At 49.7% G+C, this 17657-nt stretch overlaps 1 protein-coding gene across 2 annotated transcripts in view; it reads left to right on the plus strand.

Moving 5' to 3' along the window:
- Positions 1–3905: 3905 nt before the first annotated feature.
- CRY2 (cryptochrome circadian regulator 2) overlaps positions 3906–17657 on the plus strand; it is a 34924-nt gene continuing 21172 nt past the window's right edge. Inside the window, exons 1-3 of one of the 2 annotated variants that reach the window (XM_027978974.3) lie at positions 3906–4151; positions 14055–14163; positions 16511–16653. In XM_027978974.3, coding sequence (XP_027834775.1) covers positions 3928–4151; positions 14055–14163; positions 16511–16653 — 476 coding nt within the window. In that variant the 5' untranslated portion in view covers positions 3906–3927. 2 annotated transcript variants of the gene reach the window in all.

Raw genomic sequence — 17657 nt, forward strand, 5'->3', positions numbered from 1 at the left:
AGTTTTCGAGACCAGAATACTGGAGTGGGTTGCCATTCCCTTCTTCAGGGGATCTTCCCAACCCAGGGATCTTCCCAACCCAGGGATGGAACCCAGGTCTCCCACATTGCAGGTGAATTCCTTACGACTGAGCCACCAGGGAAGCCCACTTAGTATAAAGTCCCTCCTTAAATCTCTTACTCTTTCTGACCTAAACTAGATTCTTTCGTTCTGCCCTTAGTGGAAACATGGGCTTCCCTGGTGGCTCAGACAATAAAGAATCCACCTGCAATACAGGAGACCTGGGTTCAATCCCTGGGTTGGGAAGACCCCCTTGGAGAAGGGAATGAATACCCACTCCAGTATTCCAGCCCTCCTCCATGGACAGAGGAGCCTGGCAGGCTACAGTCCACAAGGTTGCAAAGAATCGGACCCAACTGAGTGAGTTTCACTTTCTTTAGTGGAAACAAGGAGTAACCGTTTGGCATCCACATGGGAACTACTCTTCAGAGACGCTTGTAAATAGCAACGTGTTAATAAATAAACAACAAGATGTATAACTCAGTTCTCTTTTGTCTCAAAGATGTAATAACTCAAAAGTACATTTCACCTCCTTAGCAATTTACAGACTTCTTTGGTCTCTCTCCAATTTCTCTATGTCCCTTTTGAACTGCAAAGTCCAAAAGTGGGCTTTGCACTCCAGTATTCCATCCAGTGCCAGATTTACATCCTGATTCTTGGATATTATCCTGTTATTATACCCAAACAATATGCAATCATTCAATAAGATAATTCATCTTTATCAACTTAAAAATAACAAACACAAAGACAATGACATAGCAATATGTTGTTGTTCAGTCACTAAGTCATGTCTGACTCTTTGTGACCCCACGGACTGCAGCACACCAGGCTTCTCTGTCCTTCACCATCTCCCAGAGTCTACTCAAACTCATGTTCATTGAGTCAGTGATGCCATCCAGTCATCTCATCCTCTGCTGCCTCCTTCTCCTCTGCCTTCAATCTTTCCCAGCATCAGGATCTTTTCCAATGAGCCGTCTCTTCACATCAGGTGGCCAAAGTATTGGAGCTTCAACTTCAGCCTCAGTCCTGCCAATGAATATTCAGGGTTGATTTCCTTTAGGATTGGCTGGTTTGATCTCCTTGCTGTTCAAGGGACTCTCAAGAATCTTCTCCAGCACCACAGTTTGAAAACATCAGCTCTTTGGTGCTCAGCCTTATGAAACATGTTTAATATTTTGTTCAAAGATGCATGCAACATTGCACCTCTGCTTTGATTAAAGTTGCAGAACTCAGATGTTTATGGACCAAGTCTGGAAGGCTACATGAAGATAAAAACTAATTGATTTGTTTGGGGATTGATGGTGATGACTTCCCTTTTCATTATTGGTATAATTTTGAGGATTTTAAAAAACTGACTAAAATCTTTTATTCACTCAGCAACTTATGGAGCACTCATTATGTGTAAAGACCCAGGGCATGGGTGTTGCAAGGAAAATAAAAGCAGACAGAGATCCTGGTGGTTAGAATAATAGGAGCTAGCTATTATTAAATGCTTACTGTATCCTAATTATTGTATAGGTTAAGAAAGTGGGACACAGAGAGGTCAACTAGTTTACCTAAGATCACTCAGAGCAAAAGCAGAATCAGAATTTGAACACAGTCATTCCAAATGTGTAAGACCTTGGGGTTAACCACACTGCCTTTCATAATAACCTATAAGATAGAAAGAGCCATGGCATTGGAAAACAGTGCTCAATCTTAAAATCACAAAATGAGGAACAAGTTGATATCTTGTGCCTGCTTCCTAGGGAAAGTTCATTTATAAGCTATCCTTGTCTGGAAAAAAAAAAAATCCTGGATTCCAATTGACAGGAAGTACAGGATTAGAGACTGGTATGTTAAATGATTCTCAGAGATGCAGCCTATGAGAACAACCCAGAATGTGGGCTCTCTGCAGGGAAAATGACCCTATTTCCTCAACAAATAAACTGCCAAACTTGCAAGACATGTCAACTAAAAAAGAAAAAAAGAGAGAGATAAATGATGATCACCCAGGCACTCAGCAAACATTTATGCACCCACTGCATGTCAGGTACCAAACTAAGTGCAGGGAATACACTGGTGAGCAAGATAAATGCAGTCCCTGCCCTCACAGAGCTCATGCTCTATAGCGAAAGCATCATGGGAGTTCAGAGGAGAAGCAAATACCCATCTTTGAGGCTATAGGAAAGAACAATCTCCTTCCACTCTCTGTTCCACTCCTTGTGGAGGCAAAAGGGGCTAGAAGACAGGACAAAAAGTCTCAAAAGGAAAGTAATGCTCAACTATGTCTCAGTTTAAATATTATATAAATTTTTTTAAAAAATAACAAAAGGTGGCATCTCATTATTCAGCAAGACTTTGGAGAGAAGAGTTAAAAATAACAACAGGGTCAGGACTGGGATAGACCATTAATGTTCCTGGCAACCTAAGATTCTAGTCCCTGTCTAACTTTTACTCAAATAATCCTTGAGCATTAAGTGCCAAGCACTGAGCTAGATCCTGGAAATATAACTGTAAATGAGCCACAGTCCTTGCCCTCCAGGAGATTATAATCTAATGAGGCAGACAGATGAGAAATTCCAATATCATGTATAAAGCCAGTGATAAAAAGCACAGAGTGAGATGTGCTGTCTACACTGACAGCAAACGACCTCTACGCTGAACAGCGTTGTTTTGTTGTTGTTCAGTCGCTAAGGCGTGTCTGACCCTGCAACCCTTAGATTGTAGCCTACCAGGCTCCTCTGTGCAGGGATTTCCCCAGCAAGAATACTGGAGTGGGTTGCCATTTCCTTCTCCAGGGGATCTTCCCAGACCAGATATTGAACCCATGTCTTCTGCATTGCCAAGTGGATTCTCTTTTACTAAGTCACCTGGGAAGCCCTGGTGAAGTCACACTGAGCAGAGACACAGGACAAACTGAAATTAGAAAGGGGGTGGGGTGTGGTATGTGATCCAGGTTTGAGGGAACAGTTTGTACAAAGCCCTGACAATGAGAGAGCCTAGGATTGCAATAACACTGTGGTTTACAGAGTTGTTCCAAGTAATGCTGCTAAATTGCTGGCTATATTGCTAAACTCCTTCATTTCTCATTCCCAAGTTCAGGAAGTGTTCTGAGCACAGGCACACCTAGGGCCAAATTGAGACAGATTCATTTGATGACCCCCAGAAGCAGAGGACCCCACTTGTCAATCTCACACAGACTTCAGTCCAGTGCTTTGCATACAGAGGTACCACTGAGTCTACTAAACACAGAACAAACGGAAAAAATTCATCTGAAGGCATCATTACTACCTCAAATCACATCCTCCACGTTTCCAGTCCCTACTCCCAACCCATCTGCTGCTGCACAGCAGGGCACCTCTCCACGCGTCAGTGTAAGGGTATTATCATGCTGCTTGGCTTAAAAGATGCACTCAATAAACAGTGGCTGTAGTAAAATGTAACGATGTAGAGTGAGGTAGGTGACGATGCTATCGATGACGATGATGACGTAGGGCAGCCATTTGTTCGTCCTGTTAGTCACTTTTTGGAGTCACAGCAACCCCGCCAGCCCGCACAGCTTCAAGCAAGACGTCTGGGATCCACTGTCCTTCCAGACACCGTCCACGCCCAGACCTCCCTGGGAAGCTCCACTCTATCTCGCCCTAGGGCTCCTCTCCAGAGAGCCCACACATGGCGGGAACGTGAGGGGGCGGGGACAGACCAGGGCGCCTCAGAGCCAATCGTCCGGCGAGAGGCACTCAGCCAATAGCAGAGGCGCTCCAGGGTCGTGGGGCGGGGCCCCAGGGAGGAGCCGTGGCGTCATAGGTCACTGGGCGGGCCGGGGGCCAGGCCCGCGGCGCCTATGGGGGCGGGGCGGTGGCAGCTCCAGCAGTCAGGGCGGTGATGGCGGCGGCGGCAGCGGCGACTGCCTCAGCGGCGGCGGCGGCCCAGGCGCCCGCGCCCCGTGGGGACGGCGCCTCCTCAGTGCACTGGTTCCGCAAGGGATTGCGGCTCCATGACAACCCGGCTCTGCTGGCGGCTGTGCGCGGGGCGCACTGCGTGCGTTGCGTTTACATCCTCGACCCTTGGTTCGCGGCCTCCTCCTCAGTCGGGATCAACCGATGGAGGTGAGGGGGGCCCCGGGGCGGGGGCGCGGTTCTTGGGCCCGGAGCACGCAGCCTGGCCTCTGGGGCACCCACCCTCAGAAGCGGAGGCTCTGGTCCCAGTCGCCTCTGCCGAAAGACCCCGACCTTAAGGAGGTGCAGCAGGGCGACGGAGCCAAGTGCCCGGAGGGGAGAAGCCGGGACCGGGGAAGCAGTGAGTCCCGGTAGTAATGGCCTGGGGTCGAGGGGTTAGCCTCAGGAGGGCTAGCCTCTGACACCGCGGGTCCGCACTGGGTGCTGCCCTCTTTGGTTGGTCCTCACGACGTTCCTGTGGGACAGATCATGATCCCCGTTGTACGGGTGAGACTCGAATCCTAGAGAGACAAGCTGACCTGCCCGAGGACTTGCAGCCAGTGAGTGGCAGAATAGGGACTCCTGTCTAGGCATGAACCTGGGGCGGGGTGGGGGTGGGGTGAGGACAGGGAGGGTTCCTGAATTGACAGCACAGCAGATGCCTGCGTTCTTCAAGTAAAGAGCGCATTGCCCAGCTCCTGAAGGTCATCTTTAAGCCCCGGGGCTTTTTTAATCCATTTTTTTCATCCATCCTGCCTTCCCTCCACCAAGATCATCCTGTCTCTGGGAGATGTCTAGAGACTCTGGCTTAGCATCAGATAAAGCAAAGTGCCAGGCTCAAGGGCATGTTCAGTTAGAGACACTTTGTCCTGAGCTAGAGAGCAGAGAACAGTGCTTAACCCACTTTGGAGAATTCCCTCAGCAGCTATGGACTCACCAGGAAAAAAAAAAGAAAGGAACCAAAAATGTCCCCTCCTTCCTCTTCTTCTCTCAAGACTGATTTTAAAGCACGGATGAGCGATTGTGAATTAGACTTTTATCAGCTGACGTGCTGAGATAGGGAGCAGGAAAGCAGTGGTATCGAGGGCCCCTCTTTGATGACACCCAGGAGATGGAGTGGACAGGATCATGGGAAAAGATGAACAAAGAGGCAGTGGATGTGCTTTCTCTCTAAGCAGTGTTTGAAACCAAGGGGTTCTGAGACACTGTGTTCCCATCTGTGTGCAACACGCCCTGCAGTAGTCCTCTGGTTTGTTTGCATTATTCTGGAGGATATTTGCTTGTGGCCTTGTTGCACAAGGGGCAGAGTTATTCCCGGGATACGCCGGCTCTCCACCATTCTTTCCTTTCCAAGGTGTGTGCCCTGCGAGGAGAGTGAGTGCCCCCAGCAGTGGGTCTATTCAGTGCCCCTCCCGCCCCACTTAATATAGTATTGAGAGAACCACTAAAAACAGTCCTGTGGAGAGCCTGCCCACACAGTTTTCAGCTGCTGTATTGCTCTGCCTCTGCTCCAGTTTCTATAGATAGGAGGTTGGGGTTGACAAACACTCTCAAATGACCTGCCATCCCTAGCATGGACTGAGTCTCAGACTCTGCCCCTCTCCCAGTGGCAGCGTGCCAGGCAGAGTAAATAGAATCCAGACTGCTTGCTGGTTGTATTGTCACGAAGGAGGTTCTTCTTTTATTAGGTTTTGGAGGACATTGCATAGGACTGCCTATACTTTTGTGGTAGTGGAGGTCACAGATCAATGACGAAAACTCTGTTGCTGATTAAACTCAGATGCTCGGGTCAAATCCTGAAGTCAGAGGCCATGCAGGAATGCAGATGTTAATGGAGCAATTATTTAATGAATGCCTAATATCTGCCAGGCACTGCTGCTAGGGACACAGCAGTGGACACACAGATGTGGTATCCAGAGCACCCGGAGCCTATGTTTTCGTGGCACAAGACAAGTAACCAGCCTTCCTTTAGTAGAATTGATGCCATGAAATAAATAAAACTGGGGGACATACTAGGGCAGTGGTTCTTAACCTTGCAGCACACAGGAATCATTTAAGGACCTTTAAAAGATGCCTGGGTCCCCTTCTCTCCCAGTTCTATTCCATTGTTCTGGGTTATGGCCTGGGCACTAGGGTCTTTAAAGCTGTCATGTGCAGCAAAGCCAGAGAAGCACTGGCCCGAGAACCCCAGCCTGACAACTTGGGATACGTGTTGCAGCTCATTGGCAAGAAGTGCGATTTGTTTTGGCATCAGACGAGAGGTGAAGTCACCCAAAGTAGATGGAATACGATCATTGCTCTTGGGTTTGGACACAGATGCATTCATACCACCCCCACCATACTCTGCTCCCAGGTTCAGCGTGAAGGCAGAACTGCAGGCGGTTTTGTGCATTTTGTTGGGGGTTGAGGGAGAGATAGAGCCAGACGCACCTCTGCATAACTACAATAGGTGTAGTCTTCCAGTGGCTGTTTCTGGATCTGGAAGTGACCTGGGAGAACTGTGCCACAGCAGAACATTCTAGCTCTGCAAATACTTCAGTTGCTGCTTCTGAGAAGCCTCCGCGGAAGAGTGGGCTCCAGGCCTTCTGCCAGAGGCCAGGGGGCCACAATCTGTGTCTCTGTTATCCTCCTGCACTTCCTACACTGACTCCCACACTGCGTTCTTCAGCAGATAAATCAGATTAAAATAACCATGAAGGACACTTTCTAAGAGTCAAAATGGACAGAGAAAGGCAGCCGAGAATATGTAGATTTATTAACATAGGAGTAGGGCTAGCGCACCCCTTGCCTTGGTGGCGGTGGGAAGTTTATGGCTCATAGTAGCATTTGAACCTCAGGACTTTTTTTTGTCAAGTACTAATTAGCCCTGTTCCACTTTCCCCAGCCCTACTTACCCCAAATTTACTGCCTCTGGAAGGACATACTGCAGTGAGAATTAAAAAGAAAAAGCGGGGGGGTGGGGGGGTTGGGGTGTGAACTGCTTCTAGATTTTAAAATGGGTACTCCAAATAAGCCTCTGCATTTTTTGCTTTTTTAATTACCTTTCTCTCCCTACTACAACTGAGACAGGTGTTGGGCAACAGTTCATTCACCTCAGCCTTTATTTCTGTCGTTTTCTCTGGCTCTGTGCTGCACCTGTCGTCAGGAACTTTGGGGACAGGAGGAGTTGGTAGAAATAAAATATCAGCTGAAATTGCTCAGTTAATAAAAGGTGACCCGGGATGCCTGGTAAGAACAACTCCCTTCCCACTGCTGGGAGCTAAACACGTGTGCACTGCCCATGTTGGGTGATTCTTGCCTGGAGCTTGGCCAGCAAGAAGGAGATTGCAAACTGTGGTCTGCTGGTAGGGAATTTGAGTTTCTCTGTACCCAGCAGAGTCATTTTTATTGTTCTACTGCTGAGAAAATGTTTCCATCTGCCCCAAAGGCATGAAAACTTTGAACTTCATCTTTGTCTTTGAAGTTAGGGAAGAATAAATATATTTTTATCCAAGTGATACATAGAGATCCATCCCTGCTGTGGACTGTGGGTTTGGGTTGTCCTTTTCCATTTGGCCTAAGCACTCTTAATTTCTTTTTTTTTAAATTGGAGTATAATGGCTTTACAATGTTGTGTTAGCTTCTGCTTACAACAGCATGAGTCAGCTATCTGTTTACATATATCCCTTCCCTCTTGAGCCTCTCTCACACCCCGCTCCCATCCTGCCCCTCTCGGTCATCACAGAGCGCCAGGCTCGTCTCCCTGGGTTATACACAGCAGCTTCTCCCCAGCTATTTTATCGACAGCCCACGTCTGTATATCAGTGCTACTCTCTCAGTTCGTCCCATTTCCAGGAGAAATTGTGTGTGTGTGTGTGCACGTGCTCTCTCAGTCATATCCAACTCTTTGCAGCCCCATGAACCGTAAACTGCCAGGCTCCTCTGTCCATGGAATTTTCCGGGCAAGAACACTAGAGTGGGTTGCTATTTCCTGCTCCAGGGGACCTTCCAGACCCAGGGATTGAACCCTCGGCTCTTGTGTCTCCTGCACTGGCAGCAGCTTCTTCACCACCGCATCACCCGGGCAGCCCTTAGGAGAAGTTAATTTCTATTAATGCCATATGCAGCCAGTTTGGGCCAGCCAACAGTATCATCATTACAGTTAAATAACCTTGGATTGAAACAGGGAAGACTTGGTCAAGGGCGATCTGGACCCCAAAAAAGAGTTCACTATCATTTTCCTTCCTCCTATTAATAACAAATAAACAAAAATATTTCTCAATACAGAATCTGCTGTCTCTGGAGAAGTCTTTGCCTAAAGATTTGCCAGTCTTGTTTTGAAAGGCTAGCTCCATGGAGTCCCTGAATTACTGTCCTCTTAGTATTTTTGGAAATCCCAAGTTGGTTTCCTCCGCTGTGCTTCTGACTGCAGGGCACTTACATAATGCAGCTGAGCTGCACATGGCGTCTGATCCAAAGGGTGAGCATGAGCCGCTCACACAGGGCTGTGTGCTCTGAATGTCGGCCGTGTGAGCTCGGCTGGGAGCTGCCAAGGGTGAGCTGCTGCCCAAACACTGCCACCTCCAGTGCCCAGGCCAGTTTTCTCTGGAGTCGTCCCTCATTGGAGTAAAGAGAAACTGGCCACATGGAGAGGAGGGCTCTAGGGGAGCACAAAGGCCCAAGGTTCTCTCTGGTGAAAGAATGTGCCTGCCAACACCAGGGCGCTTTTGCCCAGCAGCAGCACTGCTCCACATTCCTTCTTGGCAGGCCTCTCGGGTGGTGCCCTAGCCGTGGCTGCAGTTTCTCTGCTTGGAATCTGGGGCTCCTGGAGGTCATCGTGAGACCTCCCTTTCTGGAGAAGCCCTCTGCAGGGCTTGACTGGGGGTTAGGGGAGTTGGAAGTAATAGCATTTCTAGAGGGCCAAAACCAGGATCTCAAAGAGAGGAACTTAAGTGAAAACAAACTAGAAGTCAAGGCAGGCAGCTTGTCAATAGAAGCTAGAAACGTTAATGTGCAAAGCAGTCACCAGGGGAGCTTGCTACAAATGCATATTCTGTTTCTGGAGGTCTCGGAGGGAGCCTGAGGTCCTGCATTTTGGCAAGCTTCTGGGTGACTCACAACTGTTTTGATCCCCCTCGAGTAACAAGGATTTGGTAGCAAAGTGTTGGCCTCAGTGTTCAGGGGGTGAGTACTGGTTGAGAGGCATTGGAGCCTGGTGGTTACGAATGCAGACACCAAGCCACACTGTCCAGGTTTGAATCCTGGTTATTCGTTAGGTGAATGATGTTACACAGATTACTTAGTCTCTCTGTGCCTCAGTTTTCCTCAACTGTAAAATGAGAATTAAATGAGGTGATGTATGTAAAGCAGGTAGAATAGAACCTGTGTGTGCGTGCTCAGTCCTGTCTGACTCTTTGCAACTGCATGGACTGTACCCCACCAGGCTCCTCTGTCCATGGAATTCTCCAGGCAAGAACACTGGAGTGGTAGCCATTTCCTCCTCCAGGGAGAATAGTACCTGGTTCACTGTAAATGCTCATGAAATGTTAGTTACTGCTGTTACTATTACCATCGTTTGGTTGCTGAGTTCGGAGTCCTGCCTTCTGCTGCCTGCCTTGGCTGTAGACTTCTCTTGTCAGAAAGGGTTCTCACTGGGTCATCTGTACTTCAGAGGTGCTGCAAGGAGTCTCTCCTTTTGATCAATGAGGTCTAGAGTCTTCCCCGGTGGTCCAGTGGTTAAGAATCCGCCTTGCAGAGCAAAGAACACACGGTGAGTCAATCCCTCGTTGGAGAACTAAGATCCCACGTGCCATGGAGCAACGAAGTCCAGGGGCTACAGCACTGAGCTTGCTCTCTCTGGAGCCCACACACCACAACTAGAGGGTCCATGCACTGAAACAAAAGACGGTGCAGTGAAGATGGTGTGGCACCTAATACCCCTTGCAGCCAAATAAATACATGAGGTCTAGAAATAGAGTCTACAGAAGGCAGCTGGAACCTTGCTTTCACGTGCATGCCAGTCCTGTTTGTAGCTTCAGCGTCCTGTTCAGCCTAGTGGACTGTGAAGGATGCGGGCCCCCAAGTGCAAGACAGGCACATTTCTGGGAGGCGCAGATGGAGGAGCCTCTGTCTAGAGGTTGTGAAGTCTGAAAGTCTCCAGTTACCCTAGGCATCCTGCAGGTGGCATGGAAGCAATCTCTCTTATTTCTCTCCTGAGAGGAGGGTGAGGCCTGAGAGGAGGCCAGCGCGAGTGCAGTGCAGTGCGTCACTGTCTCAGCTTTGCTTTTCTAAGGGTGTCAGTGCTCAAAAATAGAAATTCGCAGAGGCGGAGCTCTGGCTTTCAGCCTGTCAGTCTCCCATTGCAGCCTCTCAGAGAGTCCCTGCCTGCTCCTCAGCTAGCACAATGCTTCCGGCTGAGCCCAGGACTCATCTTGTGCCGGAATGTGGATCTCTGGCATTCACTGCCTGGGAGTGTCATATCAAAGACGTCAGAGGCGGCAGGGGGGCCTGAGAACAGTCGATGCTTCTGTAAGGCTCCCACAGTCAAGGGACTGTGCTGTGCGGCGGAGGATCCCCTGGGTTTCATTGTGCTCAAAGTAGACTCTAGTGACTCCCATTGTTGACGAGGCTGGGTGGGAGACCCCAGGGTAGGTAGCAGGAGGTGGCTGTGAACCAAGCTCACCTGCCAGGGCCTCTTTCCTGCAGAAGAGCAGGTCAGTGGATCACCTGGAGTCTGGTGTGTGTTCGTCATAACATAAGCTTACAAGAATCTCAGCCCCTGGAGCAGTGTCTGATGTGCTGCTAGAAGGCTTAAGGAAGAAAACATGGTTTGAGTCTGACCAACAGTGTCGGGTAGGAACCTGTCCCCAATAACTGTGATCTTCAGCAAATTTATTATCCTCTCTAGCTCATTTTCCTCATCTATAAAAAAGGGTAGTATTTTTCTTCAAAATGTGCTGAGAGAATTCAAAAGAAAACATGCTTAGCATCTCAGGCATATAATAGTACTGATAACATTAGTTGTCTCTAGAGAGGAGCATAAAATTCCCAGGGGTGCAGGAGAAGGAGACTTCTTTTACTGTGTACCCTTTTGTAACTTGAATTTTGAACCACATGAATAGTTAATCTGTTTATACTGTTAATTTAAAGATAAAATAGAGGTCATGAAATGTATTGATGGGGACTTACCTGGTGGCCCAGCAGTAAGACTCCATGCTTCCAATGCAGGAGGCACAGATTTGATCCCTGGTCGGAGAAGTAAGATCTCATATGCCCCATGGTGAGCACCCCTCCCCCACCACCAAAAAAAGTATTGATGAATTTCTCAGAAAGATGATCATGCCTAGCTGTTCAGTTCAGTTCAGTCACTCAGTCGTATCCGACTCTTTGTGACCCCATGGACTGCAGCACGCCAGGCCTGCCTGTCCATCACCAACTCCCAGAGTTTACTCAAACTCATGTCCATTGAGTCAGTAATGCCATCCAACCATCTCATCCTCTGTCATCCCCTTCTCCTCCCACTTTCAATCTTTCCAGCATCAGGGTCTTTTCCAATGAGTCAGCTCTTTGCATCAGGTGGCCAAACTATTGGAATTTCAACTTCAACATCAGTCCTTTCAATGAATATTCAGGACTGATTTCCTTTAGGATGGACTGGTTGGATCTCCTTGCAGTCCAAGAGACTCTCAAGAACCTTCTCCAACACCACCAAAAGCATCAATTCTTCGGCACTCAGCTTTCTTTATAGTCCAACTCTCACATCCATACATGACCACTGGAAAAACAATAGCCTTGACTAGACAGACCTTTGTTGGCAAAATAATGTCTCTGCTTTTTAATATGCTGTCTAGGTTGGTCATAACTTTTCTTCCAAGGAGTAAGCGTCTTTTAATTTCATGGCTGCAGTGATTTTGGAGCCCCCAAAAATAAAGTCTGTCACTGTTTCCACTGTTTCCCCATCTGTTTGCCATGAAGTGATGGGACCGGATGCCATGATCTTCGTTTTCTGAATGTTGAGCTTTAAGCCAACTTCTTCACTCTCCTCTTTCACTTTCATCAAGAGGCTCTTTAGTTCTTCTTTGCTTTCTGCCATGGGTGGTGTCATTTGCATATCTGAAGTTATTGATATTTCTCTTGAATCCAGCTTGTGCTTCATCTAGCCCAGCATTTCTCATGATGTACTCTGCATATGAGTTAAATAAGCAGGGTGACAATATACAGCCTTGACGTACTCCTTTTCCCATTGGGAACAAATCTGTTGTTCCATGTCCAGTTCTAACTGTTGCTTCCTGACCTGCATACAGATTTCTCAAGAGGCAAGTCAGGTGGTCTGGTATTCCCATCTCTTTCAGAATTTTCCACAGTTTATTGTGATCCACACAGTCAAAGGCTTTGGCATAGTCAATAAAGCAGAAATAGATGTTTTTCTGGAACTCTCTTGGCTTTTTCCATGATCCAGCGAATGTTGGCAGTTTGATCTCTGGTTCCTCTACCTTTTCTAAAACCAACTTGAACATCTGGACGTTCACAGTTCACGTACTGTTGAAGCCTGGCTTGGAGAATTTTGAGCATTATTTTGCTAGCATGTGAGATGAGTGCAATTGTGCGGTAGTTGGAGCATTCTTTGGCATTGCCTTTCTTTGGGATTGGAATGAAAACTGACCTTTTCCAGTCCTGTGGCCACTACTGAGTTTTCCAAATTTGCTGGCATATTGAGTGCAGCACTTTCATAGCATCATCTTTCAGGATTTGAAACAGCTCAACTGGAATTCCATCACCTTCAGTAGCTTTATTCATAGTGATGCTTCCCAAGGCCCACTTGACTTTACATTCCAGGATGTCTGGCTCTAGGTGAGTGATCATACCATCATGATTATCTTGGTTGTGAAGATCTTTTTTGTACAGTTCTTCTGTGTATTCTTGCCACCTCTTCTTAATATCTTCTGCTTCTGTTAGGTCCATACCTTTTTTGTCCTTTATTGAGCCCATCTTTGCATGAAATGTTCCTGTGGTATCTCTCATTTTCTTAAAGAGATCTCTAGTCTTTCCCATTCTATTGTTTTCCTCTGTTTCTTTGCATTGATCACTGAGGAAGGCTTTCTTATCTCTCCTTACTAGTATTTGGAACTCTGCATTCAGATGAGTATATCTTTCCTTGTCTCCTTTGCCTAGCTGTGCAGGTAATACATTTTTGTGGTCCTGTAAAGTAAACAGACCCTGAAAGCTCTCAGGCAATGGTCGTTTCCTGTCCCTGTCCCACGTTGATCCAGCCCTCAGGCCAGGTGGCTTGTGTTTCTGGAGTCCCATAGCCATGGATGCATGGGAGGGAATCCTCCAGACACATACCTTCTCCCTCTTGGGATGAGAACTTGATGGCCAGGGCCCTGGAGAGGCCTGAGGAAGGGGCTACCTGCCAAATGAAACGCTGGGGACCCAGCCCAGGCCATAGGGCTGTGTCAGGAGACACCCACACAGACCAGAGTGTGAGTGCGGAAAGACAGGGAGTCTGTCGGACCAGGGTGGATGAGACCTTCCAGGACAACTGCAGTCTTGTTCCTCTGCTGATGGGACCTCTGCCTACATACCACAGGACTGCCCTTGCTTCTCAGATGGCTCCCCCATCTCTTCTCCCTTGTGGTTCTCACAGTCCCCTAGTGATGGGCAGATAGTTACACCCAGGGCCTGAGGCCAAGAGGGAGTAAGCAACTTGCCTCTGATCGCGAGGAATGGCTCGAGTAGGAGCAGCTCACACTCCCCCAGGTTCCTCTCTTCTGGGGTCTGTACTGAATGCTCTTCTGCATTATTTGGCTTTCTTTTCTTAACAGTTCTATGCAATGGGTACTAACACCAACTGTGTATGACAGATTAGGGGGGAAGAAGCTAAAGGGGTTAAGTAATTACCTAAAGCCACGCAGCTAGTAATGGCAAAGGCAGGATTCAGCGGAGGTGGCCCTGACCCCCCACCACATCACGCCTGGACAAGAACCCAGGAGAACTGTGCTACTGGTTTGGCATAAACAAGGTTCTCGCCGCTTTGTTGGGAAGAAGTGGCTGTTTGTTATGTTACCACCAACAAGGACTCCGTGGCTTCTGCAGGTTCCTGCTTCAGTCTCTGGAAGATTTGGACAGAAGCTTAAGGAAACTGAACTCCCGCCTCTTTGTGGTCCGGGGCCAGCCGGCTGACGTGTTCCCGAGGCTGTTCAAGGTACGTGCGCAGAGTGCGGGACAAGACGGTGAGCGCCTGCCCCCCGCGGACTGAATGAAACGACGTTCTGACTGAGGAAGTGGAGACAGTCAGGGCTGGGCTGACCACTGCTGCTAGGGAAGCTGGGAGCGGATGGAGCTGGTCAGCTGCCCACAGAATGGAAACTGTGTTAAGGAAAACATCAGGGAATCTGGTGTCTTGCTGGAAAGTTCCCAGCTCAGTTCAGACATGGGATGTAGCGACTTATTTCACTCCAGACACCCCTGGCTCCCTTAACTATTTTCCTGGTTCAAGCCAGCAAGGTTTATTAGGGCTCTTCTTGCACCAGGAGTTTGAGGGTGAGGTTTCCTGTTTGTCTAGGGGCATTTCCCCTCTTGCTTTGCTCCTCTTATTGGGAAAAAAAAATCAGCCTCTTTAAGGGAGTGTCCCTACCTCCTCTGTAAATGATCGACAGAATCTTCATTTCAGTACCACATAGGCCTCTGGTTGCTGTATCAGGTAGCCAGCCCAGTTTCCCCCACAAACCCTTTATAATACACATTTTTTAAGACCCAAACGGGTCTTAAAAAGACAGACGTGCTCATGAACAGAGGGCTCTAGGACATCAGCACACAATTGTTTCTATGCCTCTCTGCACCCCGCTTCCTTTCCTGTTCTTCCTGGAGGGAAAAGACAAGAGGAAAGACTGAATGTCGAGGCAGGCAGCTGAGTAAATACTTCGGCATTCACTTCACCTCCCCACCTCCCCACACCCCCACACACAGACAAACATGCACAAATCACACAGTGCTGGTAAGAGCCAGCATTCACTGAGGGCTGACTGTGAGTCAAGCGCTGTTCTCAGTACGTGCTCTATGAACATTAATGCCTGTACTCCTTGCCGCTGCCCTCAGAGGTAGGTGCTGCTGTCCCTGTCCTGCAGACAGGGAAGCAATAGTTTGACCATGCCTGCGAAGCTCAGAGCAGCAGTCTGGGACCTGAGCCCAGGCTGTGAGCCCGGAGCTGTGTTCGTGACCACCATACCATTAAACACACAGGCCTCTCTTCTCCTGCTGCATTGCCCCACCTCCTAGCACCTCTGAGGCCAGCCCACTAATAGCCCAGAGATACAGACAGAGCGCCATTCTCTGTATATTATTAAGCTTCTGCTACGTGCGCAGCCCCATCCCGGGTCCTAGGATGATGAAGACTGAGGCGACACGATCACTGCTCCCAGTACTCACACTCCAGTGGAGGAAACTAGCGAGTAGTGGGTGGCTTCCCTGCCATATGGTAACTGCTGTGATGGAAAACGGGCAGGTGCCAGAGAATCTTTCTGAAGAGGGCCAAGGAGGCTTCTTGGAGAAGGTGTCATCTAATAGTAACCCTTGATTATTATTCATAGTTCATAATAGTATGAACTGCTAATCAGAATACTTAGCTCCTAGTAAGTACCCAATAAATGTTTAGTGCCAACCTTAACCTTGGACGAGAGATAAGCAGCTCTGCACAGGACCCAGAGGCAGCAGGGCCGAGTTGAGGCTGGACCGGCGTGTGCATGGCCAGGACACTCGCCCCAAGGGCTCAGGGTTTTCAGGGACCATGGCCAGAGACCTGGGCTGGAATGTGGTTCCCTCCTGCTAGCTGCATGCTCTAGGGCTTTCTGTGGGCTCCAGAAAGGGTGCAGCCTTTCACGGGGCTGCTTTCTCCCAGGTTTGCTAGGAAATACAGAGATTTCTACCAGACATAACTAAAGACCTGGAAAAGAATCCCCTTCTTTTAAAATATGTGGCCCCTCTGCTCTGATTTCTCTGACCTCTGGGCCAAGGGCGGCTGCTCCTTTCCCAGCTGTCTGAGAGCTGGAGCCTACTAGCTCTGTTTGCTACTGGCCGCAGGAGTGTTGCCATGGAAACCATGAGGACACTTCTCGTAGCACAAGTCTGCCAAGAAAACTAGGCCAGAAGTTTGCAGGGCCCCCAGGAGCTCTGGGAAAGGCTGCTGAGCAGGCGGGAGGTGGCGATCCTCTGCCTCTTTCTGGGACAGGGGGCTCCCCTGGGAGCGTGTATTTATAGCCTCCTGCTGTATTCTTCTCCCACAAGGACACTGGTGGCGCCCAGAGCTGCCCACCTCTCTCATGCCACAGGGACCGCCAGCCTCGGGCTCCACTGGTGAGGGCTGTTGGCCTCTCCTCAGGGGCCTGCCCTCCTCAAACCTCGAGGCCCTCAGATGGTTGGCTTTCTGGTTCAAGTCGTTGTCCGCAGTTTGTTCTGACGGGTCTCCCCACGTGCTTGGTTTCCTCTCGGCAGGGAGCTCGCCCGGCTTCCTTCTCCCCAGCAGTGGTGAGCATTACAGATTCTTTCCCCCACAGGAATGGGGGGTGACCCGCCTGACCTTTGAGTATGACTCTGAACCCTTTGGGAAAGAACGGGACGCAGCCATCATGAAGATGGCCAAGGAGGCTGGTGTGGAGGTGGTCACCGAGAACTCGCATACTCTCTATGACCTGGACAAGTAAGAGACGGGTCCCAGGGCTCAGCTCGCCCGTTGTGGGAGTTGGTGATTTGGGGCCCTGCTGAGCAGAACTCAGAGAGGTTTAGCAGTAGGGCCCCCTGCCATATGGGGCCTGGCGTTTTCTCGGAGCCGGGGGAGAACAGGTCAGAGTGGGGGCCCGTAGAGCTTACCCGATTTGGGTGCAGAGAGGCTCATTAGGCCCGAGAGACGCAAGCAGGGTGTCCATAGCTCCTCACACGCTCCAGGCCCACCCACCCCACATACTCCTGCTTCCATCCTGCTGCTCCGAAACTGCCCTCTGACCCCAGTGGGGCCCTGTCTGTGGCCCCTCCCAGTGGATCTCTGGTCTCGCAGGCGCAGCTTCTGTTCCCCAGCTGCGTTCCCTGGGCTCCCCTGGCTCTTGGGTTTCCAGGTCTCGCATTTAGATGTTGCCCCGGAGGCTTGAGAGATCGCTGCGGGGCCCTGTGCTTTCAAAGAGGCCAGGAGGAAACCCCCTCCTCCCCTTCCTTCCCCGCCAGGGCTGTCCCTCTTGGGCTGCTGTCGCCACCACGGCTCCCCGCCCGCCTCCCCCAGACCGGTGGTGGCTGCTGGGAGGCTGGGTCACACAGCTCTGCATGTGAGCTGGGCTCCCGGGGGGAGGCGCTGGGTGTGGAGCGCCTCCTTCCGCCACGTGCCGGAAGAGGCGGTGGCGGGAGGCCCTGCCGGGCAGCAGCCAACCTTCTGCCTCCGCTAACGGAGGGGAGGAGAGAGGACCTGAGAGAGGGACTCGCCGGCAAGTCCGGGCTTGCTGTCAGCTGCTGCTTGGCCAACAGGAGCCCCAGGAGTCTGGCTCCCGCCCGTCCGAAGTCATTGTTACATAAACAGCCTCAATTCGCCTCTTAAACACTCCTATAGTTTTTCTTCTTATCTGAGTGCAGCTGTGTTTTTGTAAACTGCAAAAAACCCTTTAAGATTGAGTTGTGACTATGAACCCCGAGCCTCCGATTTAGGGAGGGACAGGCTGT

The sequence above is a fragment of the Ovis aries genome, chromosome 15 (genome assembly GCF_016772045.2).
Source record: "Ovis aries strain OAR_USU_Benz2616 breed Rambouillet chromosome 15, ARS-UI_Ramb_v3.0, whole genome shotgun sequence".
Taxonomy (NCBI): Eukaryota; Metazoa; Chordata; class Mammalia; order Artiodactyla; family Bovidae; genus Ovis; species Ovis aries.